The sequence below is a fragment of the Orussus abietinus genome, unplaced genomic scaffold (genome assembly GCF_000612105.2).
Source record: "Orussus abietinus isolate OABI.00-Male unplaced genomic scaffold, Oabi_2.0 scaffold19, whole genome shotgun sequence".
Classification (NCBI taxonomy): Eukaryota; Metazoa; Arthropoda; class Insecta; order Hymenoptera; family Orussidae; genus Orussus; species Orussus abietinus.
The window spans coordinates 1,194,898-1,222,298 of NW_019395981.1; the positions used below are offsets into that span (position 1 = coordinate 1,194,898).

The window sequence follows — 27,401 nt, forward strand, 5'->3', positions numbered from 1 at the left end:
TGGAGGAAATCCAACCCCAGGTATCGATATCGACTCCTCCACGCAGACCACTACTTGCAGGGTGTACCACCCCACGTACGCGGTAACCGAACGACGCGACGGAATCACCGGCGGGATCCAATTATTTTTAATTGCGAGTTCGATCGCGGCCGCATTAAAACCCGCGGCGGATTGAAATAAATGTCGCAGGGGTGTAGTCATGCCCACTTTGCGAGCGATTCGACCTCGGCTGGTCAGAACCCCTTAATTGTGTGTGGGTTTCCCTAGTTTCGACCCCCTGGTCTCAGCTTCTCTCGCCATCTTTATCAGGCCGATTAGACACCTGGTTTATCCATGAACTCTGGAAATTTGTCACGGTTCGCCTTTTTAACGTCGACGAGGAGTCCATCGGGGGTCGTTAATGCCCCATTGACCAGTTACGCATTCGAGTGGGCCGAAACTTGGACACCTCTTGTGGAAGTCGATCGATCGACCGATACGTCTCGCTCGTGGGGGTCGCCACCCCTCGAAGGACCCTCCGAAAGGTAGCCTCCGGACACTTCTTCCCCCGATGATCGAGGCTGCCGTTTATCTCCGATTGGCGAATCGATCCCCGGGGCTTTTCGCGAGAGCGGTCGTGCCTTTGAATGACTCGGTATCGAGGGTGGAGGGCGGCTGCTGAAAGGAATCGGTGGTCCAAGTGGTAGAAATTGGTTTTTTTTTCCGGCAGCCCGGTTAGCGCCGCGACGCCCCTCGGCTAGGAAGTCAAGGGCGACGGAAGAAAGGTGTCGAGAAATCAGCCCGCCCGACGGCGGGGCTGGAAAAGCCACCCTGTGGAAGAGATCTCGGAATCCAAGGAACTTTTACCCACCCCGAGGGATGACTTTCGAGTCGATTCCCAGTGCAACGGGGGTGCATCTCCCTCGACCAAACGTCAGGGTATCAATTTTCGAGACCAGGCGGCCACAGCTTCCGCTTCGATCCATAGATCATGGGCACTTCAAGGCGGACTCGCCTCCCCTGATAGGGTGCAAATCGACAATTTCGCATTTTTCTGGGACATCGCTGGTCAATTGGGTCATTAATTGCCCTGGACTCGGAGTGTTCGACATATGCCGTTGTTTTTAGGAAAAACCGCAAAGTGAAGGTCATTGATCAGGCCTTGGACCAAATCCAGTAGCTTATTTCCTTTTTTTCCAGAAAAGGCGTCCACGTATGCTCGCGTTAATTGCTCGCGCTGGGTCGCGGATATTAATTGCGGAATACGCGGACGCACCACGGTGTATGTAGCGCAAATAGCGTGCAGCGTACCTACGGCCGGGCGAGGCAGCGTCCAATGATCGCGGCGGCCCGCGCGATATGGTTTATAGACCGGCGATAATGACGTTCCCAGGTATCGCGCGATTATCTCCCGTCATTGAATTTCTGCGAAGCGCCGCCCGCCCGGGCGGAAGCGACGAGGAGGACCCGGGATCGGGCACGCATTGCGTACTCGCATTGAAACGCGGAATAATTAGACCGGCGTGGATATGGCTCGAGCCGGTCCGGTGCGGGAACCAAGGCTGGGCACCTGTCAGGAAACTTGTTCCTAACGGTGCACATTGTGCCCGGCGAAACGTTGGCTCGCCGTAATTCCTCGTGTCATAATCCCGACAACCATACCTCACCTAGGCATCCCAAAACGAGGTTCGACCTGGGTGACCTCGCGAATCAAGCTAAGAAATGTCTTGAAACCCGTGAAAGTATTCAATTTTCCCTCGGTATCGCCGATTTCGTTGCAACGCAAGAGGGGGCAGAATTCGGGAATAACAGGAGACGACACCGAAAGATAAGCCGGGGGTGGCGGAATTAACGAGTGCGCGGGTACCGCGGCTTCGAATAATTAGATCTCGAGGGTGGCGGGGAATTTAGGCTGCCCCAGTTCCGGCCAACAGCCAGGTACCGGTCAGGGGATTGGACCAGTTCATAACCGGACGCGGTCCGGCGAACTCCGCAGGATAAAGCCGGCAGGATACGGACCTTAGGGAATAGCTCCCGGTCCCGGGCCGAACGTGCCCGTTTCAAAACTCGGGCGGATCCGGCTCTAAAACTTTTGTCCCCGCCCGGCTGGATTTTCGTCAAAGAGTCGGAGAGACGAAAAACCCGCCGGGTGAACTTGGCTCCTTCGATCGGCCGGGGTGACACCGTCCGACTCGGCGCCACCCCCGGGTCGATCGGCGACCTCCAGGTGGATCCCGTCTTCGCGGGACGTCGGGAGGATGGAAAATGAATAGTTAAGGGTGTTCACGAGCCGGCGAGCGATTAGGCTCGCACGGGTAGCCGCGAGTTTCGGGGCCGGTTTCGATTCGGGGTGGCGAGGCCGCTGGCACTCTTCCAGCGGCGGGCGGGCGGCCACCCTTTCAGAGAGGCTCCGACATCGCGATGCATCGGCCAGGCCGGGCGGAACCCGGCCGTATCCCGGATCCGGCGGTGCGTGTACCCGAAATTACGGCGTTAAAGCTATTGCGCGCAGGGGGCCGGAGGCAACCCCTGGATCCGCCGCGGTGTAAGGCTCGCAACGACGCTCGAGAGGGCGGTGGTCCGCCCGGGCGGGCGGGCGGGCGGATGTTTTCATTCGCCGATCCATTGTGCGGGCCCTCGGTAAACGTTGAAACGCTGATGCAAAACTATTTTCCTCTCTCTCCTTCCCGGGCTTTTTTTTGTTTCCTTTTCCCGCTCGCCTTTTTTCCCGCTTTTCCCGCCTCGCCTTTTTTTTTTTTTTTTTTCCCCAGGGGGACGGAAGCTTCGTTAACCCACATTCACATCGCGCGCGTTCGAGACTCGCTCTCCGTCCGCCATCCTCGGACGCGATCTCTGCCTCTCTCTCTCTCTCGGCGTTTTTCGCCCACCTCCGGGCGCCGACCCTCTCACTCACTCTCTCTCTCTCTCTCGCCGCCCTTCCCCGCCCGGGCGCCGCGTCCGGTCCCTCCTCTGGCTCTCGCTTGTTTATTTCGCCCAACCCGTGGATTAAGCTGATTTATAGTGTTTACCGACAATAACGTGCATTTTCCTTTCGCGCGGGTGCGCCGACTTTTGGAAGGAGATTCCGCGGTGCATCCGGCCTGCAATCGCTGCGGAACCGTCCCCATTCCCCCCGCGGAAGCTCCGCACGTCGCGGCCACGCGCGGCCGGTGTCGCGCCCGGGCGGAAAACCGACCTTAATTAACGACCGGGCGGAACAACCGCTCGCGAAAGTGGACTCCTTCCGAATGCTGCAGGTTATCCGCAGGTAGTCCTCGTTGCATATCTCCTGGACCGATCGGAAGTGAGGCACTTATCCACTCGCGCCGTTTATGAAATTAATTTCAACCTACCCCTACTTTTTGATATTACTGCCCGCTCTCGAATCAGGGCGAGCATTCGAATCCGCGTGCTACGTGCACCGTGTTACAATTTACCATCGGCAATTACTCGTGGAAACGAGCGTTGCAGTAAATTACCTGGCCGGCCGGCACGTCTCTCCGTGCACTCCCGCGACCGTAAATAATTATGTCATCGGCCGGATTACGGCATTATACTTTGTAATAATCTTATCGCGGCGACAATCCGCGGGGTTCGTATTTCCCGGGCGACATGACTGACATCGGCTCGGCGAATCAGGACCTGGTATCAGGTCCGCGATATCGACCGCAGCCGCGGCACGAATTCTTTCGCCGGGATCCGAAATACGTCCCCGTAAGGGGAGAGTGACCTGACAAGGTTCGGTACCAGGATCCAGGATTTGTGCGTTTTAAGCGCATCGCGAGGTCCTGGATAGAGACCTTGTCGAGGTATCCTTTCCTTTCGTTCCTTCTCTCCCCGTTTTCCCCGGATCCCATCCCCCTCTCGCGCGGAAATCTCGGTGCATCCCAGTCGCCTCATCCCCTGGGAAAGTTTCCTTCTTCCGACTTCTTACGACGCATCGTACCGCTCAGTACCTTCCGGGCATAAACATGGTCGTTTCTCTCGTTTCAGGCGTAGTCGACGATCGACTCTGACACCGACCATGGAGTGCCGCAGGCCCTGGCCGAAGGACCTGCTCAACGGCTTAGTCCTCGTCTGGCTGTTTACCAGCAGTTGCACCGTCGCCTCGCAAAATAAAGGTAAGCAACAACCGCTTTAGAACTTTCCAACGGATTTGCACCGCGTACACGATCGTGCGTACGCGCGTATCGACCCCTGGGGGGATGACGGCACCCCCTGAGACCTTGGTTTAACGTACGTCGTACCCCTACCGATCCGTTGACTTTGTTTCTCAGTCAAGGTTCGTTGACTCTCGCAGCCAGCAATGGTCGCCGCGCCACTGGGGGGTTGATCCCGGACTTAGGGGTTGGTCTCGATATTTCATCGAAAAAAATCGGGGCGTCCTAGTTGATGACTTTGGAAAGGGGTGGTCCATGGTTCAAAAGCCAAGATTTGGGTCCTTGATTTCGAATTTCGTCCAAAAATGCGTGATGTCTGGAGGTGCATCGGAGGGTTATCGGTCTGGGGGTGGCTGCGACTTCAGAGGGATGGAGGGGCACCGAGCCTACTAACGAGGATGCGAGTATCCGAGTATGGGGCGCTGCCATGTGCACGGGGAAAAAGGCTCGCCGACATCGGCAAGGGTGCTAGGTAAGTTAGGGGTTGAAATCGCGGGGGGGACAGGGCGGCCAAAGCATTAACGAGCGACCGGCGGAGGGATGCGAGCGGTTTCGCGAAGTTCGCGAGGGGTCGTTTCCGTGCGCAGAGCTGCGGAGGAGTATGAGGGGAGGGGGAGGAAGAACGGAGATATAGCGTATGGAAGGGGTCCTATTCCTTCCCGATTACGGCACACGTCGGTGCGTCCAATCCGCGAAGTTACCACCCCTTGCGTGCCCGACCTCGAAATCCTCGAATCCTCGCCCTCTCTCGAGCCCTATGCGGCACCCCTGCGGAAACGATCGCGGCAGACGACTCGGGTCCCGCTCGAAGACCCGCGAGGGATTCGCAGCGGCCCTAGAATTTGGAATAGGGTCTGGATAGCGTCCTGACCGGGACCATCCCCCGGGACCTCGAGGCACCCCTAGTGCCGATTCTAAATCAACTATTAAGTCAACGATCTTCGACGGCCGTTGCACACCCTGGTGCCTTCGATCCACCCAAGGACCCTTTGCGAGCTGATCGAGAGGTCCCGGAGGGCGCCTCACCTCATGGACCAAGGACCGGTTCAACCCCCGGGTTTCGACTCGGGGAAGCTCGATGGACTGTCCCATGTTTTTACCGAGGGCGCGTCACCCTGGGTAGCGACGAGCTTAATTGCAGGACCCGTTTAACCCCCTCACCCCTTCGAGGTGCTGGGTGGTCGAAGGGTTAACGGGTAAGGGTCGACGTTGCACGCAATAGGCACCGAAGGGTGGTTCTACTCGGCGGATCCGTCGTGGATATGTTTATCGAAGTCCTGGTTTCCTCGAGGATGAAGGGGATCCGTCATCCGGAAAGTGGGAATTAATGGTACCCCCGAAACGGACTACACCTTAAAACCCTGGGCCCTAGGGGTGATTTAAGGGTGGTGGATCGGGATTAAGTCGCGCCCTCGTGGCTCGAGATACTCTCTGAATTCGCAACGTCCGTCTTCCGGAAGCCTGAACGGAAGGCACGTCGTGGAATTATCGGGTGTCCCTTGGTCTGATCCGCATTGATCGCGGCTTTGACACCGCGCACAAGGGGCGAATCTCCGCGGAGCGTGCGTAAACGGCTGCGGCGATTACGGCGAGTCTCCGCGGCAACATCCTCGCCAAAGGGAGGACTCCGAGCTTCTTTGGACGTCGCCTTGGATTGCAGCTTGATACGTGCTCCGAGTTGTTACACGAAGGGGAAGTGACACCCCTCAAAGGGGCACCAGACGTGGTAACCCTGAATTGCTCCTGGCTCGGATTCACGATTAATCGTAATTAATTGTGGTACCCACTCCTGCGGGATCCTCTCTATCGCAATTTCGAGTGCGACTTCTTGCGGTGTCGGCTCCTAGACCTTCGCCACATCATAAGCTCATGCGGAAATAGTTTGAATATCCTGCCACCCTCTCTTTGGATCGATTTCCAGTGATCTCGAAATTTGTTAAAATCTGCGGTTTAACCAGGTTGAACTTACAATTTTCACGCCTGGGATTTCTTAGGTACGTGATCGACGATTGACGAAGGGTTTATTTTTCCCTCCAGGATTGAGGCGCAATCTAGGGGTGCTTATACCACACCCCAAGTGCTCGGCTTCCCTCCACCGGCAATCCGAGAGTTATAACCTGGCGATAAATAAGACTCCTTTTGCCTCCTTTTCGCCGGCTCCCTCGTTTCCTCCCCCATTTGCCCTTTCCCGGTGCAACCCCCTGGAAGGGTTCGCCATCTTCCCGCTGAACCTTCTCGGTGCTCTCTTCCGGGAGAAACCTCCAACCCTTGGGGCCGTTCCTAGGCAGACGGAGGTAGAACCACCCCTCCGCTAGGTAGTATCCCAGTAGTATCCTCCAACCCCCAGGTTGTTCTCGGGCGGTCCTTCCACGGGACCAGCTCTGGTCTCCAGCCATCCGCCCTGCGGAACGAACCGCCAACCACTCCGGTGTCTTCCGGGCCCGAAGATTTATGGCGCATCGGTGCCACACGGTAGCCTCGATTTACTGCACATTACCCCGTCCCTCCACCCCTTGCCACCCGTTTCGACGTCTCCTCCCCTGCGGTGCCTCTTTCTGGCCGTTCTCCACTCCACCCCCAGGTACCTGGCGACTCTCGATCGCCACGCAGTTCCTGTTCGTTCTTTGACCCCCGTTCATTAAAAGCCCTCCGAAAGCGAGGGATTAGCAGCTTCCATAGAGAAAGCTACGTTATGGAGGGAAACTTCGGGCACCTCATTTACGCGATTGGGGGCTCGGTCGATATCCTGGACTCCTGCCCCACTCTCAGTGGGTCCTCTTCAAGTCTCGTTCACGGAAGGGGTGCAGCCTCGTCCTCGATCAGGTTCTCTTTTCCTTCTTCGGGGCCGTTTTTACCCCTTGCTGGTGCAACTCTCTTTACCTCCACCCCCTGGACCCGGTATATCGCCCTCGCCATCGGCCAGGGCCGTTTGCCACCCCCGGCGGGTCTTCCGCGTCTTTTCCGTTCTTCATCCCGGGATGTCTCACCCTCGGCCTGCAACCCCCGCGCCAATCGCCGCCCCGACCTCCCTCGAAGCCGCCATAACGTGACTAATCTGATTCCCACGTGCGCGAGTACACTTCCCTCTGATCTTCCGAGCCCAGTGAGTTTTACGCGCATTAACCAAAACGCCCTAAATTTTAACGAGGATCTCTCGGGCTCGCACCTAGTTGTCGCGCACCGCGAGGGATTCACGGGGGATTAAACCGATATGTATGTGCTTGTATGGATGCCCGTGTATATAGGTATATGCGCGCATATATACACCGAGGTGTACGCTCGGGGCTGCCCTTTTTGAACTCGCCCCCTCGCCCGACCGAGCCGGGGCGAACGGCACCCCGTCCGTCCTGTGCGAAAGATCCGAGATCCTGCGAGATCCTGCGAGATCCACCCTCTCTGGATCCCCCTCCTGGCGGCGTCTCGGCGAATCCGCCCGGGTGTCCGCCCGGCCGGAAAATGAGAACGATCGAGCTCCGAGATCTCGCCGGAGACCCGGCGAGAGGGACGTGCTTTTCAATTTCCCTCCGATCCGCGTCTGGGCGGACCCACCCCCTCCCCTGGAAATTTTGATGAATTTATGCATTTTTCGGCCGGCTTCCACGTCCGGACCACCCTCACCCGTGAAGGGGTGGGCGCGAACGAGCCCTGCCACGGACGGCCGCGACTGGTTTCCGCGGCACAGCCCTTATTTCGATTTCCCCTGGAGGGTGCTTTCTCGTTTTCAGAGGACTCTCGGGGATATTCCGGATCTTGGTGGGACTGGAACCATTCCCTGGTTGGGTTACTGGGAGGGTATCCTGTCCTGGGACGTGGGGTCTCCGGCGATTCGCGATAGGGTCGATCGGGTGGAGGCGCACGGTCGGGGGTGAAACGGCTTAAGCGGCGTTCCCTTGAAATAACACGCGCTTACGGCCACCCCATTCAAATCCGAGTGTTATGCCCCCGACATAAGTTACTCATTTCACTTTCGCGAGGGGGTGACGACGAGCGCGCTCGCCCGCGAAATGGAAAAACTGCCGCCCCTCCGTCTCTCGCACCCCATCGCCCATCGAGGGGGTGTAGTCGGTGCCGATTCGTTTGTTTCGCCGTTTCCCCTGCGAAATTGACAGTGCGATTCCGGAAGCGTTTCCCGTCGATCTTACGGCGACGTAAGGGGTAGGTACGCGAGCGTGTAGGGCTAGGCTCCCACCGAGCGTCGTCGCAGCCACCCTCGCGAGCCCACCCCTTGGATTTCCCAGTGTAATCGATTTCCGATTTCGGAGTGGCGGCAATTTTTCACCGACCGGTGAAAAATAACTCTGGAATAAGCCGGGGCCGCCTGGCGACGGTCCTCTTCTCCGGGGACTCCGGCCAACCCCCTGGGAACCCATGGAGTGGAGGGGTGTTCTGGATCCCGCCCAGATATTTCGCCCCCCTAGATCCCGTTACCGCTCTTGATTTTCCACCAGTTGTCCTTAATTGTCACGACAACCGACGGAAAGCGATATCCCGCCGCAGTCAGGAAGAAAAACCACCCCTCTGCGAAGAAACGAATATGGCTCCGGTTGTTCCCCCGTTGCAGCAGCAATTTACTGCTGAAGCGGCGGATCCGAGGGAGCTCCGAAGCCACCCCCGCGGTTGCCATCGGAAAGGGATAAACCGATATCCGGGATACCGGCCCTAAATTCAACCTCGTGTTTCCTTCGCCTTTCTTTCCCACCCCCTGGACGGTCTCCCTCTTCCACCCCCTGGCTGCGTTCTCCACCCCCGGATGGGGCGAGGGCGAGGAGTCGGGTTATCTGTTTAATAGATTACGCTCTCGGCTTTACTTTTTGGCCCGCGTTAACTGCCTCTGGTGAACGACGTTCGGGGGTGGGAACGGGTGAGAAAAGGGTGGCACTCGAGTGTGCCAGGTGGCGATAGGACAGGGATAATGGAGGGAAGAGGAGAAGTTCCCTAGGCAGGGGAGGACTGCGACTAGGCGCGGGGAAGCTCGAAGGAGCAGCCCGGGGGTGGGAAAGGGAGAGAAATGGCGAAAAAGGGGAGGTTTATTAAGACGCTTTGAGCACCGAGGGTCGCTAAATAAAACTCGATGGCGGCTTCTGTCCCGCTCCTCCATCTCGCTTTTTCTTACCCCCGGTTCGCGATCAATTTCGTGTGGCTTCGGTAAGGGTTGAGTGGGCCTTTCATCGGCTCAACCCTTTGTGGTTGACCCTTTCTCCGGGCGAACTTATCCCTAAGAAACCAACCGGACGACGCCGGGGAAAGTTGAACCCTTAAAGACCCGAGGTACGGGAGTTAAGATTTCAAGGTGCACTCCAGTTTGGAAAGATTATACAAGGGCCAAGTCGAGGAAAATCTCCCTTAAAGTTTCCGGGGACTGATATATCCAAGGTGCTCGTGGCGATTAATTCGCCGATCCTTAAGTGCTCATTCCCCTTTCCCGGAAACATTTCCCTAATTCACGCGGTCAAGTTGCGGCTCCCCTTTGCGAGATCTTGATATCCGGAGGGCGACTCCCTTCGAGGAATTCCGTTCCTCTCGTGGAAACACTTCACCCTATCCTTTTCTCCGCCTCCCTCCGAGGGGCGGAACAACCCTAGGTCTAATTCTCCCGAGCCACGACCGCTTCCTGGGCCTTTTCGTTGGGGCGGTTGGAGGGCGTCTTCTGTTCCTCGTCGGTTCTGAAAATATTGTTAACATCCATAACGGCCGCTCTGGGAAAAGTGGGTACTGTACCGAGTGCCATCCATCCCCTCGGGCGTATCTCATCCCCTCGGCGGCTGCATCCCTCGTATTATTGCCTCGATTCATACCCCATTGCCGTAACCCTCGTATTCATCGTCGGGATCAAGGTACCCCGAGCATCTTTCCTTGGCGGTCCCTTATGTCTGCGCGTTTGATCACCCCATTTTTATATTTTCCTCTTGAATTAGAAATCAAAATTCCCAGCTCTCCATCATCCTCCGGGCTCTAGAAAACCTTGGGATGTTGTATGTACTAGGGGTGCCGATGGTATCGTGGAGTCGCATTTAGCATGTTTGATCACCCCATTTTTATATTTTCCTCTTGAATTAGAAATCAGATTTTTCAGTTTCCCACCATCCCTCGGACCGAAGAAAATTTTGGAATATGGTACTAGGGACGCCGATGGGATCGTCGAGTCGCAATCGCAAGGGGTGGCGCGCAGCATCCCTGGTCCCTTGTGTCTCGCGGTGCATTCCGCCTTTTTTCTCACGGCTCCTTTTTATCTCGCACCCTTCAACCCCCTGCGGCTATCTCGATTTAGTCGTTGCAACCTACCACGGTGGTGCACCCGCCGTTTAACGGCCCAAATTGGCGTGAACGTCGCCTCTCGAGGAAATCCAATGACGCCGGCGATGCCGCACCCCGTAGCCCCGGGCCGCGGCCGTCCTCGAAAAGAAACGGGGGCGGGAAACTTTTTGTCTTCCCCGGGGAAGTTTACTCTAGAATTTAGAAGTTCCACTGCAGAGGCTGCCGCTCTTGGAGAGTTGGGAAGAAGGAGGGAGGCGGGATGCCGGGGACGAAGACGAGGCGAGACGTGCCAGGGTGGAAAGTGGAGGAGCGAGAACGAGGACGAATCCGGGATACTCGGAGAGAGAGAAGAAGACAGGAGGAGCGCTCACGGAGATGGGAACCAGAGACGAGAGAGACTGCGATAGGGAAAGGAAGGTCGAGGATGCACGACGGCACAAAGGGATGAAGAGGATAAGGTGGGACCATCCCCTGTAACCCTTGGAAAATCTGGAGTTGCATCTCTTGCTACCGACGAAACTTTATCAGGTCCTGGAATTGCCCCAAACTTGGAATATCGCGACAAATCCTGGAATGGCGATCCAGGGGTTGCCTTCTGATCCCAATCAGGAAACGACATCGATCGGACCTTGGAGGCGCGTGGTGGGAGCAACTGCGTCGTGCTCTTAACCCTTTACTGCTGGTGAAAAATTCCCCAGGACGGGATTGGGTAACGGAGAAGGATCGATTCCATTCTCTTCGGATTTGCGAGAGATGCTGTAACCTGGAGCGATTTTCCAACCCCGATGGTCGCGTTTCGCTCCCTTTGCATACGGACCACTTCGTATCGGTCAACGTTATCGTGGGATAAGGACGCGGTTTCAAGGAATCGCAAATGCGTCGGTCGACTTTGGTACCTCCTTCTTGTGGTGAGAATCTGGAGACTCCAGAAGACGCTAAGATGCCAATCCTTCGGCGCCGTTCTCATGGTTTTTGCCAGCTCCTCCCGTTTCCTTGTGGTCATTGGGCGCGAAACGACGACCGGTGATCGTTTCCCCGTTTTTCCGAGGCTGGTGACCGCCGATCCCTGGGGTTCCTGGAAGAGGAAGGTTCCTGGAGGGAGTCGAAGGTGCGGTGTCGTTCCCGGGACCAATCTGGGAGAGGTTCTCGCCGAATCCAGGAGGGATCGCCCGCGGAGAAAAAACGGGGAGCTCGAAGGCTCTCCCGGAGATCCTGAGGAGGAGCAATGAACCGACGAGGACGAGAGACGAGGGGAGTCTGCAGTCTGGAGGGTCACAGGGTGGCGGCGAATGCCAGAAGAGGGAGAAAACACATTGAAAGAGGAACGTGCACCCGTGCACCCATGTACCCGTGCAGGCTCTCGGCTGCACTGGGGTGCAGGTCAGAAAGTAGCAGCTGCAGCCCTCGGGATTATTTATGTTATCCCTTAGGAAAAGACGGCAACGAGTCACTCGTGGGGCGATTAAAAGGTCGCCGATAGTTGCCGAGGGCTGCACGCACCCCTCTTTGGCACGTCCCCCGTCGAATCGCGCGGTCGTTCGGCGCAAAACGAAAAACTGGGGGTGGACGTTGTTGCGATTCCTTTGCAATTAAGTCGCGGTCGAGATCGTTAGCCGGCGGTCGGGCCGCGCAGTAAACGTCGTCCGGGAAAGTTATCGCATCGCTTCATTTACATCCGTGATCCTTTTCGGGTCGATTTCGGGATCGTCCGAAGAATAATAAAGGGCTAAGCGGCGGGGTTAACGATTGGCTGCACAGAGGGGGGGTTAATAGAAGATATTCCAATGACCGCGGCCATCTTGCGGCCAGGAAGCGAAGCGTTCTCCACCTTGATCGACAAGTTGAGCGAAATTAAATGCACCTGCAATTTCTGCGCCGCTTTTGTATACCGGCGCGAGAGAAAAGAGCCTAAAATATTCGAGCTCGGCAGGAAAGTTTCTCTCCTGCATGGAAAAATTCACCCCACGGAGGGGCGGCTCTTTTGTCTCCCGGGAGAATTTCTTCCCCGTGTTTGCGCCCGATCGGGGCGACCGACGGCTCTTCTCGGGGGTCGATTTTTGAAAATTCCTCGCGTACAAAGCTCGGCCCACTTTCCCACCCCGTCACCTTTCCCGTCAACCTAGTCTCGGGGTGAATTTCTCGCCTAACGAATTCCTTTTTTCCCCCTCGCGCGATCGACAAGCTTCCTCCTGGCGTCGATTTTTGAAGTCTCTTTCGGGGAGCGCGTCGGCCATTTGAACCCCGTCCGGGATTTTTCCCTCGGGGATGAGAAGAGCATCAGGGGTGAAATTCCCTACAGAAGGGGAATACGTCTCGTCGGGCCGATTTCTTTTTGGCGCCTGCTCCCGATCGGCCCCGATCAACGGATCCTCCTTTTCCCTCGATTTTCGAAATTTCGATGGCTCGCTTTTACGCCCCCGCGACGCATCGATATAAACGCGCGTGCCCCCCCGTCTTACGTCGTCGCTTATGCGTCAGCTGCAGTTCTCGGCGTCGTGGGTTATTACGTCAACTCTGAAAAATACGACGCGAAACTGCAAGCTCCGCGCACCTGTCTCTCGCAGGCGCTGGCGCAAGGAAAGGGAGAAAGAAGGCGAGAAGAAAGAAAAAATAGAGAAGAGACCCCATATCTCCAAGAACCCTCCAAGAGCCCCGAAATCTTTTAAGAACTCGATAATCGAGTCATCCAAGGAGGCTCGAAGAAAAAAAAATTTTACGACGAAAGAACCCACCAATCATCGATCGCCATGTTCGACCCGACGAGTGGGGGAATTTTTCAGCCACCCCTCAATGATAAGAGCTTCCTAGAGCAAACTCGTGTACCGATAGCACCTCGTATAGTGGCAAAAGCGAGGCATCTCGTTTCGCCAGACCATCTCGTGCAGAAGAGAGAGCCGACGCGAGACGTCCGTCATACGCGCGAATTAGGGCAAGAGGACCTGTCGAGAGAGAAAGAGAGGGGGGGGGGACGGGGGTGTCTGGGTGCCTACCCTGCAACGCGACGTAAAGAGAGACGGCCGAGACTGCACTCGGGCGAGTACAATGAAACGAGAAAAGAGCCGGCGAGCTCTCCGAAAGTTGCGCGGCTCTGACGCGAGACCCGCGAAATTATGTCGCTGGAAATGCGTTACTCGCAGAATCTCTCTCTCCCCCCCCCCCACCCTAAATTTCCGCGGATACGCGAAAGCAAATGCGTACGGAACATGCGGATCCAAGGAAACGCGTCGCCGGTGTAGGGAGGAATTTCGGTGCCACTCGAGGCCCTCTTCGGGGTCATGAGGCGGGATTAAGAGGGGAGAGTAAAATTTCCAGTTGCGCGGGGAAAAGCGAGCGGACGCGGGAAAATGAATAAGAAATAAAGGGGAATAACTGGGAGTAAACGCGCGACGCGACGTGTCGGACAGCCGCTTCCAGGAGAGGCGCGTCAATCAGTAAATGCATTCGCGCGGCAGCGAGGACGATCCTTCGACAGCGATGGAACAAATTTAACTGAGTGCAGGGGGGATATCCCTCGAAACAGTTCGAAGCCGGTAAACTGGGAAGCGTCGCGTGTTCGCGAGAATATTGGGCGCGAGGTCCGGGCGGAGGAAAAATAAAAAAGGGAAAGAGATAGAGAGGTGGGGGAGGAAGAGGAAAGAAAAATAAGAGCGGAGCTGGGAAACTGGGACGAACTGGCCTGGGAAACGGCGGATATCTTGCGGGGTCCACTTTTCGACCCCCCTCGCGTTCCGCCACTTTCTACCCCTTTTTAACCCGCTCGCGGAACCAGTTCCGGAAGGTGCGGAGATTTATTCGAGGCGGCGGCCTCGGGGCCGGATTTACGTCCCCGGCAGTCGAATATTGTCGCGGGTCGCGCGCGGCTTAGCGGCTCCGGATTTACCCGGAAAGCCGAAATTCCGGACGGGGTCTCCGCCCGCTCCCGGGCTAACCCAGTTGTCAGGTTTTCGATATTCCAGATCGGCGGAACTAGATAAACCCCCGGGCGGCCCGATCGTTAGGCTCCCCCGAACAGACTCGGGAAACTTGGTGCAGGAACCAATTGCGATGGGCTCGGGCCATCCAAAGATAGGGACCGGGCGCTGATACCAGCTGGTACCAGCTGGAGCCGGGAAACTCTGCCAATCGGTTTTGTCAACCCGGTTCGCCGCACCGCGCCCAAGTGTACACGGTCGTAACCAATTTCGCACCTCTTTCTATGCAAATTGTCCGGCGCCGTTTATCAGGCGTCCTATTATTTCCACGAGCAACGAAGGAACGACGTCCCGTGACGAGGGGAAAAAAAAAGAGAGAGAGATATAAAAATAAAAAACGACGCCTAGTCAGGAACGCGGGACCCGATACCGCGACCCCCCTTCGCCGAGGAAATCGGCAAGTACGAGGGAACGCACCTTCCTTGGGCGTTGCCGCATTCATATCTTATGATTTGCTGAAGTTATGTCTTCTGTGTCCGCCCCGTTCCCAATCCGGACCTCATTTACATAAATTCATAAATGTGACGCCGAGGAATGAAACGGGCACACATCTGTGCGAGCGTCACGTGGGTGATCACTGTGCGTGCGGCTAGAGGGAGGGGAGCAGCGGTGTAAATAATTCCACGAGTAGCCGCGATGGAAACGTAATTCATGTCGTTGTGGCAATGAATACGTGATAAGTAGGGAGCGAGGACCGATAGGGGGAAAGAATTGATCTCGGTGATTTTTTTACGCGAAGCGAGAAGACTGGTTTCAAGGTTTAGGACCCTATTTGAGGTAATCAAGGTCCCCTCGGGTCCTTCCCCGGACCCTGGGGCGCAGCATCCGGCCGGAGTCGCCCTTTCGAGGAACGTCTTTCTTTTCCTGTTCATAGCGGAGGCGACGAGCTCTCCTGAGCGCCGCGACTTTCCTCGCCGGGGGACAAAGGAGCAGCCCAGGAATCCGGCTTTTGTCGCCTCGGGGGCGGGCCCGGGGCGAGAAGTGCCAGATCGCGAGGGCGACGGAGATCGTGGAGATCGGGCGACACCCGGGCGGGTCCTTTGACGCTGGGGATCGGGAAGGATCGGGAGGAATCGGGTTCCGATCGGGTATCTCGCCCTTAAGAGCGCCTGACCCGCCGATCGTTGTGCGTCCCTCGCGGGGCGCAGGTACATATATAGCCGCGGGCGCGGAGAGCGCTCAGTAGGGGCCGGACCGCCGTCCGGAGCGGAGGGGCGCCGGGAGGTCCAAGGAGGAGGCCAGCGAGGAACGCGCGTATGTGACCTGGAAAGCCCGAGGCCGGCCGAAAAGTGCAGCCCGGGACCCGAGCTACTTCCGCAGCGGCGCGACAAAGGCGTTTTAGGGAGACTCGGGGGATCGGTAGGCCGAGGCGCGGCGAGAACGGGGCCGAGCCGAGCCGAGCCGAGCCGAGAAGAAAGGCATTATGGAGCCCTCGCGCTCTTTATTTCGCCGCGCGCAATACGAGAGGAAAGACGGCCGGCTCTCCTCCTCCTTCCCCCCGATATCGCGCCCTCTCGCGCGCTTTGTGCCTCGACGGCTCCCTCTCGCGTTTTTTCGACCCCGCTCCCCCTCGGGCCCCACCCAACCCTCGTTTTGTCCCGTTCGGCGACTCGAACACCCTGGACCCTCTCTCCCTAATGGAAATAACTCCGCGCGACGCAATTAGGTTGACTCTGTAATCCGCGAGCGATGTCCTCCCCGGGAGGAGGACCGAACCTCGGATGTTTTCCCGGGGCGCCGATTGAAGCGTAAAGTGCCAAGGAGCTGACCCACCCCCGCGAGAGCTACCCCCATTCCCGGCGCCCGAATTCCCCGCATACTTTCAGACATTTCCCGACTCGGAGAGGGCAACTCCAGCGCGCGATAATTAAATATCCCTCGCCTCCAGAATGTAGACACTTTTTCGGGGCGGGGCCTCTTTGTTCGGCATTTTGTCTCGTTTTTTATTGCCATTCCTCGACGCCGAGTCGCAATTTAATTCGCGCCCCCTCGAGCGGCGGGTAATTTCGTCCGAAATTTTGCCGACGTATTAATCAATGTTTCATCATTTTTCCCGTCGATGAGGGGTAGGGAATTGTTTTACCGGGACATTTACTCGTTTCCAAATGTACATTTATAATTAGGTGCGCGCCGGCTTTCCTATTGGGCAACGAAGTTTCGAGTAAATGCCCCGATCGTTGCGCTCGTTGTTAACGGCGGATCGAGAGGTCGAAAGGTCGGCAGTTCTTCGGCGTTAACGAGAACGCTCAAAGTACCACCCCGGGAGGGTGGGTCCCGCGAAGTTGGTAGGTGGCCACGTTCTCATCAGTCATATTTTCGGGGAGCCGGCGTGAAATATAACCACCCGCGGGAATGCCCGAATGTCGGTCCTTTTTCCTTGCTCCTTTTTCCGGCCGCCCCCTTCCCTGGCCCTATCGGCGTTTAATTAAAACTTGGCCGGCGCAGAATTCGCGCCGCGCGCTAATGGCCCTTCGTGGAAAGGGCCCGCCATCTGTGGCGCCCTTTACCCACAATTCATCCGGTCCTGCCCGAAAGCATCGCACTTTAAACGGCCGCTCTTTCCTCGTAGATGAAATCGTAAATCTCTCCGGTGCGGCCCTGCCGCGATCGACTTTTCCCTTTTTACATTCGACGTTTATGATTTACCCGCCCGCTCCAGATACGGGAGAGTTTACGCGCGATACGATCTGCCGCGGTGGACCCCGGGGTCCCGGCCGAGCCTCGATTTTCGCGGTCTTATCCCGGATCGCGATCTCGCCTTTCGATGCCGCGCGGAACTTTATTTCCCCCCGCGACTCCGTCTTTTTCTTCCACCCCGATTTTTCATGCGCCCCTGTAAAATACGGCCCGACCGGCCGGAGAGAGTTACGCCGATGGCGCGCGCGGTTCGTTCCTTATAAGTCAAGCCAAGGGGGATGACGAATCGCGACGATCGGCAATTCGGCTGAATTTCGACTTTTTGCGGGAACTCCCCAAGGTGACGAGGTCCCACCTCGCTCTTTCTTGCCTCGATTTTTCGGGCCCCTTTCGGGAGGGATATCGTTTTCGGCGATTCCCCGCGTTTTCGAGGTGGCATCGCGATAGGGAGCGGCTCGGAGGATGCGCCCAGGGTCTGGATAGGACCCTGCGCACGTGGGCGGCGGGCCCCGAGTCCCCTGGGACTTTGTCAAGGGGGACCGATCGCGAACACGAGCATGGGCTCTTAATTCCCGGCGAGGAAAGGCAAACGGCGCCCTCGGGGATCGGAGGACCGGGGCACCCACGCGATGCTATCGCAAGGATAGGTGACACCGTGACACCGTCGTGCCGGCCTTATCCTCGTCCTTTCCCCCCGACGATGCACCGTCCCCTGAAGAGGCATCTCGCGTTTCGCAAAGAGGTCTTAGGTGGGTTCGCGACCCCGATCCAAGGCGAACGGGAGCCCTTCCGGGGAGGTCGGAAGCCGGTCCCCTAGGGGAGACCTCCAACTTCGACTCCCAATTCTAGGTGACCCTTGGCGAACCCTAAAGAGCTCGAAAAATCGACGCTAAATTAATTATCCCGAAAGTTTGTTGGGGATAATAAATACTCAACTGCTGGTTCGGTATGGAGGATCCTTCCGAGATCGGGGGAAATTCGATCCCGAGAGGTGGGTCTTCCAGGACGGGCCGAACTCCAATTCGGAATTCCGCGGGAGCGTCGCGGCGCGTACCGGTTTCCCTCGCGTTGAAAAATGACGCGGTCGCCCGGCCGTATCGGAGCGAAGGATGCGGTGCACGCTCTCTCTCGAGGGCTTCTCGGAGGACCTGCACTTGACACCCTGGGCTTCCTTTTCTCCTCGTGCCACGAGTCGCGATCGCCCCGGCAAAATGATCCTCCGGTATTTCGGTAATGGGATCTTAGATGCCGTCCGCGGTCGCCCTCTCCCTCGCCCCTGACCCCCTCTTCGGGCCGGCCGGGCCCCTCTTGTCTCCGCAACGGGACGACCGGGCCGGAGGAGACCTGGTGCCGCTTCGCGTGACATGAATATTCAGCGAGGAGGCGAAATGGCGCATTATCGCCTTTAGCGCCTTGCGGGACCCCGAAAACGCCGAATTCGACGCCCGGTTGGACGGCGACGACGCCGTCACCTCGCCGGGACCCCAGATCGGGTTGGCTCTGGAGGCGAGATAGCTTCCTGGGAAAGGAGCAGACTCGAGAAGGGATCGCCGATCTCCTGCCCTGGAACGGAAACCCGCCGACTCTCGCCAGAATGAGTTCGACTCTCGATCTCGGTCCTGGAACCGAATGGTCCACCTCCGCTCCACCTCCGTCGGCCCGTTATCGCCCTCCGGAGTCCGGACTCGCCGACGTCCACCAGCAAGGAGTCGCCTGGAAGCCCTAAATCGCGGAAGCGGCGAAGTAAGGGCGAGGAAGACCCCCAGGTCGTGGGAGGAGAACCGAACCTTCGACCCTCCCAATGGTCGAAGTCGGGCCCGGGTTTGGTTTCCCTGCCGACTGGCACCCAAGACGTCGAAGCCCGAGAGGTGCATCCGCATCGCGACGTCGTCTCCGATCACCTTCCTCCCTCTGTAACCATTGCCGGGCCCCGAAACCGTTGGCGAAGCTCGATTGCACCTCCACCCTCCTTCGCTTCGTTCCGCAAAATTGCGCCCTCTGAGTCGAACCCCTCTACAGGGAGTCCCCGATCCCGAAGAGTCTCGACGTCGACGTCGCGTCGTAGAATTTCGGCCGGCCAGGGCTTATCGACCGGGTGTTATTAATTCAATTCCAGAGGGAAGTACAGGAAGCGCCGAAATCGGGGCTCGAAAGTGAAAACACCTTTCGCCCGGGTGGGTGGTGGGCGGTGGGCGGTGGGTGGCGGCCCGACCGGCCGGCCGGCGACCGCGAAGCGCTTCCGCCGCGGGAAACGAACCGCGGACGTTCGCGGCGCTCTCGGAATTATCGGCAAACAATTTCCCTGTCACGGGCGTCGCGTTTGCGCGCGTACACGCGCGGATCGTTGGCATAACTCAGCGATTATCGTTGGCCGGTGCGGCCCGCGAAGTGCGCCGCTCGCGCATCGGTGCGGCCCTAAAGGCCGCTTTACACGGTCACACGTGTAGATACGTCATGGCGCGTGATAAACGGCACCGGAGGGCGGTTCGACGCGTCCGCTGGTTTCGAGCGTGTAAGGCCGGCCCGTGTGTACCGTGTACCTTAATGCACGGATATACACGAGCTCCCTTGGTCCGCGGCCTAAGCGGTCCCGGGGTTAAGGGAGTACACGGTGGGCTCCGCTCGAAAGGATTCATTTTTCCTCTCCCCCCCCCCCCTTTCCGCCCCTCCTCCTCTGCTCTCGCGAGCTCCCACGCCGACCCCCTCGAGGAGTCGGCACTCCGGTTTGTGCCCGACGAATTCTTGCCCGTCCCTCCGTAACCGCTCCACATAACCGCGGACGGCCGATCCGACGAGGCGTGGTCGGGAATTGCCCTTTGAGCCGTTTTTCTCCGCCGGGATTTCGACTCGAGTCGTCTTCTCCGTCGGGGATCTTGCCGAGGTACCAGGTCGACTTCGGGTGGGAACACCTGGAAGGAAACGGGTGACGGGGTCATATGCAATTTCTTCTTCTTTCCCTCGTTGTGTGGAAATGCAACTTGGTGAAGGGTGGAGGTCTAGACCGCATGCGTTGATGCTCTTCAGGGTGACGTTTTGGAGTCGAGTCTCAATTCGGTACCAGTTTGACTTCAGGTGGTACCACCTGGAAGGATAAGGGTGACGGGGTTATGTCATTTTTTTTTATCTTCCTCCGTTACGTGGAAATGCAACCTGGTGAACGGCAAAGGTCCAGATCGAACGCGTTGATGCTCTTCAGGGTGCGCTTACTCGAAACTGGGATCACCGACTCTGCGCGGAGGCGCGCCGAGCATATCGATTAGTATTTACGGCGCTCGAGCCTGGACGACCCGTTACCTCCGAGCGATTGAAACTCTCCTTGCGGTTCTTCGACGTCGCGGCTCGTGAGTCAACCTAACGTGGGATCGCGTTGCGAAAGTTTCCGCGAAGCGAAAGGAACGCCGCGGTGCCCCGTCGTCTCCACTACCTCAGGTGGGCTGCAGCGGTTTCGCAACCCCGTAGGGGGGGAACTCTTCATTTTTTTTTTCGCTGACGTCGCTTCGACATACCATGCAAATAAAGTGCGAAAAACCGCGTGGATTCCGCTGCGCCCCCGTAAGCGTGTCCGGAATCCGCGGATGCCGCGCGCGCGGATGCCAATCGAATAATCGATAATTAATAAACGCCGATCGATCCGATACATCCGTGACAAATTACCCGCGGCTAGAATGCTAGGAGCGCCCCGGTAACGCGTGTTTTCCGTTTGCAAACGTCACCCGGCCGCGTCGCTGAATCAATAGCGGAACCAATAACGACCATTACGCGGCGAGAAGTAGTCAAGGGGGTGGTTCGTCCTCTGCACCCCTTTGAACCACCGGTTCAGGACAGGTTGGCTCAACGAAGCCCGAAAATCCCATTATTATTGGCAAAATCCCCGGTGGATTATGCTTTTTAATAATATCAACCAAGGGGGCGGCGAGATCGGTACAGGGGGTGGATATATCCCGCGCGCTCGTTACCCCCGATGGACGCGATTGAAATTCGATTGGCGGTCATCTAGAAGGTCCGGTGCGAGCCAGCGGTTTTTCTAATCAAGCTCTCCCCAAGGGGGGTAGGAAAGGTCAGGGTCCGACAAGGGCGCCCGTAGATGGGGTGGGTCGAGGGTTATTACGGAGAGGCACCGAGGGTGAAGGATCTGCTGACTATCGCGGAAGTAAGAGAAGGGAGGTCCGCAGATCCCACGTCTCCGATAGACCCTGTACAGGGTGGTTCAGCGAACCCTTGTCCAAGAAACGCGGTCCAAACTGTAAATCTGGGGTTTGCGCCTATATTCCCGGGGATCATCTTCAGCCTCGTAACGCATCCAAGGATTCGAAGGACGAGTCCAAGGGAAGCGTCAGGTGACACCCCTAAGGGTCATCGAGAGGAAGCGCCCCTTGGATAAGGCGCCAGGGGGTACTTGCCACCCTCGGTATCTACTTCCTCGGGAAGGCGCCCTTAACCTCGGGCCTTTTTTTCTATCTCGACGTCTCTCTCTGACTCTATATATATATTCGACTGTGGTCGTAACTCACGTCCTTCCTATCCACCTCGGCGGAGTCCCGCGTGCCCACTGGCTTCATCCGCGTTCGCCTTATAGAAAAGAGTGGATCCCTCGCCTTTCCTCCCCTCGCGGGGATTTCCTCCAGGCGGGAGATGGAGGGCGCGAAGGAAACCGGCGAGGGGGTGGGAAGGGGGCGCTTTCCCACTCGGCAAGCTACTGCCGCAGGAACGAGTATGAATAAATATTAGATTTTTGCGGATAAGCCCCGTTTTACGACGCGATACTTGTTTCGAGCCCGCTCCACCCCCGGCGGGGGTGCGTTCCTCTTTGCCCCCGGCCGCCCGCCGAGCCCCCGGAGCGATCGATCGATCGGAATACCCGATGGCTTCGCGTTTACCAAGGGCGCTCCGTTTTTCGAGGGCTCCGCCGCTTTTCAATTTGATGGGCCGTCCCTTTCCCGCCCTCCACCCTCCTTGCCACCCCTCGGGCGGCAACGCGCTCCAGCGGGGAGCGAACTCGAAATAGGTTTAGTTACCGCATCTCCGATATATCGAGCCCACCACCCGAGCACCGGCGACCCTTCCGCCATTTTTCGGACTTACCCTCGTCATAAGCCGAGGGAGGTCGAATTTAATCCCGCGTCCTCCTCTAGGAGGGCGACGCCACTCGCGCCTCCACCGTTACTCCGGCTAATCCTCCCAAGACAACGAGGGGAGGGACCTTTTTCCCTGTTTAAGGATTTTCCCCCCTGTGCCTTTCAATTTCCTCCCTTTGGTCCGCCGAGGTTCTCCCCGACTCTCCGCGGGATTAGGCGCGAAGGGTCGGGGGTCGGGGAAGCAAATCGTCCATCCAACTTTGGTGGAATCCAGGACTTTTTTTTTTCTTTTGTCATCCAGTCACACCTCGGCCCAGTTTGCGTCACCGATCGTAAAAGGGCCACCTCTCGTTTAATCCGAAGTGGAGCAATTGATTCGAAGGAGCTCGTTCGAGGAGTCGGTCCCATTTTTCAAACCTTCGAGCCGAGGGCACTGAATACGGAGGATCGGGGGTCGTTGATTAAATCGAAATTGGCGCCCTCTCGCCATTTTTCGAACTTAATCCCGCGTTCTCCGGGAAGATGTCGGCCGTAGTTAGGGGACGCCTCCGGCAGGGGGCGACGCTGCGCCCCCGGCGACTAATCCCGGCAAGAACAACGACCGGGGCGAAGGAACGCCCGAGTGGGGCGGAAACCCCGAAGAGACCAGGGGACGGATTAAGCGGACAGGATAGAAAAGCGAGCGAATTGAACCATTAAATCAAACGGATCAACGGGTCGTCGATTAAATCGAGATTGGTGCGGAGGGCGTCGCCTAACCTCGCCGGGGACCGGGGGAAGGCGAAGGTGGAGGGTGGATCGAAGTTGGAAGCCGAGCATCCTCTTCGACAAGAATGTGGAGAACGGCATCCAGATCATTCCCTCTCAATCCTTTCATCTAGATCGCGCTCGATGAATTTCAAGGGTGATTAGAAGAGCCGCTAAGATCTTCACATTTATTCCATCCAACTCTATCGAGTGGACCTCAACAAAGTTCCAAGGTCGCAGTTGGTAGCTGGACCCACTCCAGATATCGTTCCATGACCATATTCCACCCACGTTTCTTTTTTCAAGGTGGTCGTGGGGGATCGCGTGGTCGGAAAAGAAAGGGACCCGGAGAGGAGGCTGGAGGGAAAAAGCAAAGAGTGGAAAGTGCAGGGGGTAGCACAAGGAAATGACTCCCAGGGGGTGGACTCGCGAGCGAGCCCTGCCACACTTTGTCGAGGCTCGCCGAAACATGCCGGAATCGATCCAGAAACCGCCCTTTGTTGTCCACGCCACTCGCGTGGTAGGGTTTCTCTTTTTTATTCACGCGCCGCGAGACCTCCAGGAGGCCGCGTGGCTGGACGAGAAAGGAGAAGGAGAAGACAAACGAAAGTCGGAGGGCGGAAAGGGAGAGCAGCCCTTCGGGGGCTGAAAGAATGGAAAGACACCCAGGAAGGCGCGCGAGCCCCGATGCGAGCACCGGGGATACATAATTATAATGTCCTGGCGGGCCTCCGGACGGGGTTCTTGGAGGTCGGCAATCTAGACAATGCGTCTCCAGGGAGGGCGCAGAAAACCTTGCATGGTGGAGGCGCCGCTCCCCATTATCCCCCTGCGAGGGGAGTCGCGGATTTTCGCTGACATGACTCTCGACGCGGTGTCACCGGTGCATACGGAGCCGCTCCTTGGGGGGTCCTTCGAGTCTACGGAACATATGTCCCCGACGAGCCACCCGTCCGTAAACGGGGCTCGAAATACTTCCCGAATGTCATTTCTAGTCCACCCCCGACCAGGGCGACCGCCGAAGTGTGGTTGATCGACCTAGGGCGCCCCTGGTCCTAGGGGTGCATCTTGATGCACCGTGATACAGTCAGATGGTCGAGGTGCATCCTGAGAATGCACTTGGAATTTCGGGCCGAATTGAGGCTCGAATCCTGGAACGACTCGCGAGGAAGGACCTCGTGGTTGTTAATTCTGCGTAGGCATTATTTCTAAAGGGTCGAGGAGGGTTTCCCGGGTCTGGCGGGATTGGCCGGGGAATTTCCCCAAGATCCCAGAAATCGCAAAAGTGGCTCTTGGGTCCGGTCGAAGTGCTCTCGGCCTCGGGTCGAAATCGAGGGTGCTCGTTTATGTCCCTCGGCCACCCCCTGGCTGTCCGCCACTTTCAATCCTTCCCCCTCGATTCTTTCACCGCGCCCCTTCCGGCCGACTATGAACCGGCAGGGCCCGGGCCATTTCCTCTCGCGAAATTCACGGAGGACGACCATTAACTCCGGGACGCAGGCAGCGGAAGAATCCTCGCGGAGACCCCGAAGAGTTACAATTGCAGGGAGGAAAGTCGAGCTCGGGGACGACCCTTTTGTGCTCCGGGTACACGTTCGCGCACCGAAATCGCTCGCTATTCTCGCCGGAGGGTGTAAACGGGTTCTGGATTGGAGGAGCCGAATGGTCCCCGCTCTTCCGGGTCGCCGGGGCCAGCGTCGCGACGCCGGTCGAGGTCCTCGTCCCGTCCACTTCGCCGACTTCCCTTTTCAAGCCCGATCCCTCAGGAGGAAATTGGACTCCTAAAAATGCGGATCTCTGGAATCCTGGATTATAACCGACCCGAATGGTCGGACTCTCGGTTCGGCCAGATTAGTCGGAGATAACCGTTTCCGGGGTGCACCCTCTTCGCCCGAGCCCTCGGAAAATAGGCGAAACTTCCTTCCGCTCTACTCGACCACCATGCACTGCTTAACACGGGAATTCCACCTCCCGGTGGCGCAATTAAGAAAGTACGGATCCAACGGGCCGCTGTAATCGTAACTCGGGGGGTGCGCGTGCCGCGCAAACTCCGGTAGTCCGAACCTCGCCCCCGAGGACTCTACCAACTTCAGAGTTGACGGAGACCTCGGTTGCCCGGTTGTCCATGCGATCACCCTCTTCAAACAGCGACTCGCGAGATGTTGGACGGTCCACTCTGCGCTCCAAGTCCCAACCCCAGAATGGATTTCCTGATCTCGTAAAAGCCCCGGTTTCTTTTTTTATTCAAGGTATCCTTGATTGCCGCAGCGGAGGAAATTCTGGAAAATCAATTTCATGGCCGAACATCTGTCCTTTATGGGGTGCAGTTTCTGGTCCGGATCTGGATCCATCACTGGGTTTTCTCCTCTACGCGATTCAGTAAGGGCTGGTTTCGCGAGGTTGTGGATCGCGCAAAACCCTGGGGAGCGACGTAAATAGTCGATGTGCAGGGGGTTTTTACTTTCCCCCGTTCGGCCGCACACGATCCCGGGGCGGGTGTCGGCGTCTCTCTCGCACGGCCGCGTTCGACGTATCGTCTCTCTTCGTCCCACTCACGGGCAGCGGCGACCTCGCCTCGCCCGGCTCGGGCCTCGGAGGTTAACGGCGGTTCCTCCGAGAAAGTTTCTCCCGAGAGCGAGGAGGAGCCGTAAGGTGCCGAGGTCTTACGAGCCACGCGTAACGACCTTCGCTGTAAATTACCGCAAAAAAGACGCGCCGGATACAGGCGAGCCTGTAAACGACGAGCGGGGTCGCGCATCGGTGTCCCTGCTCGCAGTTGGCACAATTTCCTCGGTGGTGGAAAAACACCCGAGAAAATCCTACCGGGTCGAAATACCTCTCGCTCTGTCCAGCGAAACCATTATTTTCATTATTACCCGATAATCCCTGAATTTCTACCCGTCTCATAGATTTTTCTCACCCCCTGGTCGAGGTTCCAGAGGAAGCGAAGAGAAGGGAGTAATGGCGAAGGGGGATGAGCGAGGGCGAAACACTCGATCACTTATTATATTTCCTAGTTCTACCTCCTCGGTACCTACCTAGTACAGGGTAGAGCGTATTGAAACAGCAAATCTGACATCCCCTCGTCTCATCTCCGCTTCAACCCCCTTACCCGCGCCATAACGCTCGGGATACGAGGCGAGCCCTCGAAAAATCCTAATCGAGCGATCTTCCGGGAGCCCCGGGTAAAATTCAAGATCCCATCCCCCTAAGGGCCCTTCCTCCAGTTTTTTCCCCACATCAACTACCCTCGGTGCGCGTCGGATAGGTCGGTGGGGTGTTTCCGAGAATTGCGCGTAATAACACCCCATCATGACGGATCCCGATATCGGCGATCGCGCTTATTCGTTAGTTCGGAGATCTTTCCACTCCGTTGCTCGGTGCAACCCCTCGGGCCCTTTTTCATCCCTCGAGACAAAGCAGTGGTAATGCTTCGGCGGTTCGGGCGAGCCCCCGAAAAATCCTAATCGGCCGATCGACCATGGATTACTAGATGAGATTTGGAATTCATCCCTTGGAAGGCCCTCGGGCCCGACTACCCCCGTTCGAGCAAAAACTCACCCCGCTTGTGCCGGGCCGCAGAGTGGAGATATCGTGTGCTCCAAACTGAGTTATGGAGTAACAATCCTGAGCTGACGAGCACTCCAGCGCCCTTCCGGTCCTACCCACCCCTGCTCGGCCATTGTGCCCAACTTATCTCTTGGAAGCGGGAAAACGCAATATAAGTAATAACGTCCCTTATTACGACGTTACACGCGATACGAGATCGCGGGCTCGCGATTCGTCGGCACCCCCGCCGCTGAGCCGGGGGTAGCCCGTTTCGCCGCACCCCCTCCTGCGAAATGTTCAACCCCGGGATTATGGATGCATGTGTGCGCACGACTGCACCCGCTTCCGATCCGCGTGCATGTAGATTGCCGGATAGGGAAGTAGCTCGGCTCATTACGCCGTGAAAGCTGATTCCCTCAAGACAGTCGGTGTATCGGCTGTATAAGGGTTCGAGTGGGTGGCGAAATGCACCCCATAACGCTCCACCCTCCCCGGGGGTGTTCTTATCCCGGGTTCTAAAAATTCAGAAAAATCACCTGTGTGTCCCAATTGCAAACGCACATTTCCTCTGCGATCGTTTAATTCATCCCTTAATTACGAGTACAAGGGATGCGCCACTTGCAGTTTTTTCGGCTCACCTCCTAGGTGCAATTTCCATCCTGTCCGTGATACAATTATTTATGTTCGACATGGCCCGCGCGATTTTAATCGGCCATCTCGCGCCACGGTTAGGGTGAGACCGAGCGTGGAATATCAATTATGCGCTTCGGAACAATTTCGCTCGCACCCCTCCCTACGCATAATGAATCGCAGGGGCGAGGGCTCGCTCGACAGGGGATTTAAGTAAAAGTAGAGCTCGAGCAAATCCCGCGTTAACGGCCGGGGCGTTTCCAAAGTGTATCGAATAATCGTCCGACGAGATGGCCCGGTATTGCGGGGGATGTCTGCTCGTCTCCCTCCGAGATAAGGGCTGCAGCGGAGGAGGACGCAGGAGGACGGCACGACTCGTTCCCGATGAGCGTTTCACC

General features: G+C 57.4%; 1 protein-coding gene across 4 annotated transcripts in view; it reads left to right on the top strand.

Moving 5' to 3' along the window:
* The window catches only part of LOC105699824 (latrophilin Cirl), a 183,924-nt gene that overhangs the window by 33,111 nt on the left and 123,412 nt on the right, over window positions 1-27,401 (top strand). For all 4 annotated transcript variants that reach the window (XM_012425166.1, XM_012425165.1, XM_012425167.1 and 1 more), the window contains exon 2: window positions 3,973-4,100. In XM_012425166.1, coding sequence (XP_012280589.1) covers window positions 4,004-4,100 — 97 coding nt within the window. In that variant the 5' untranslated portion in view covers window positions 3,973-4,003. The remainder of the gene's footprint in view (window positions 1-3,972; window positions 4,101-27,401) is intronic.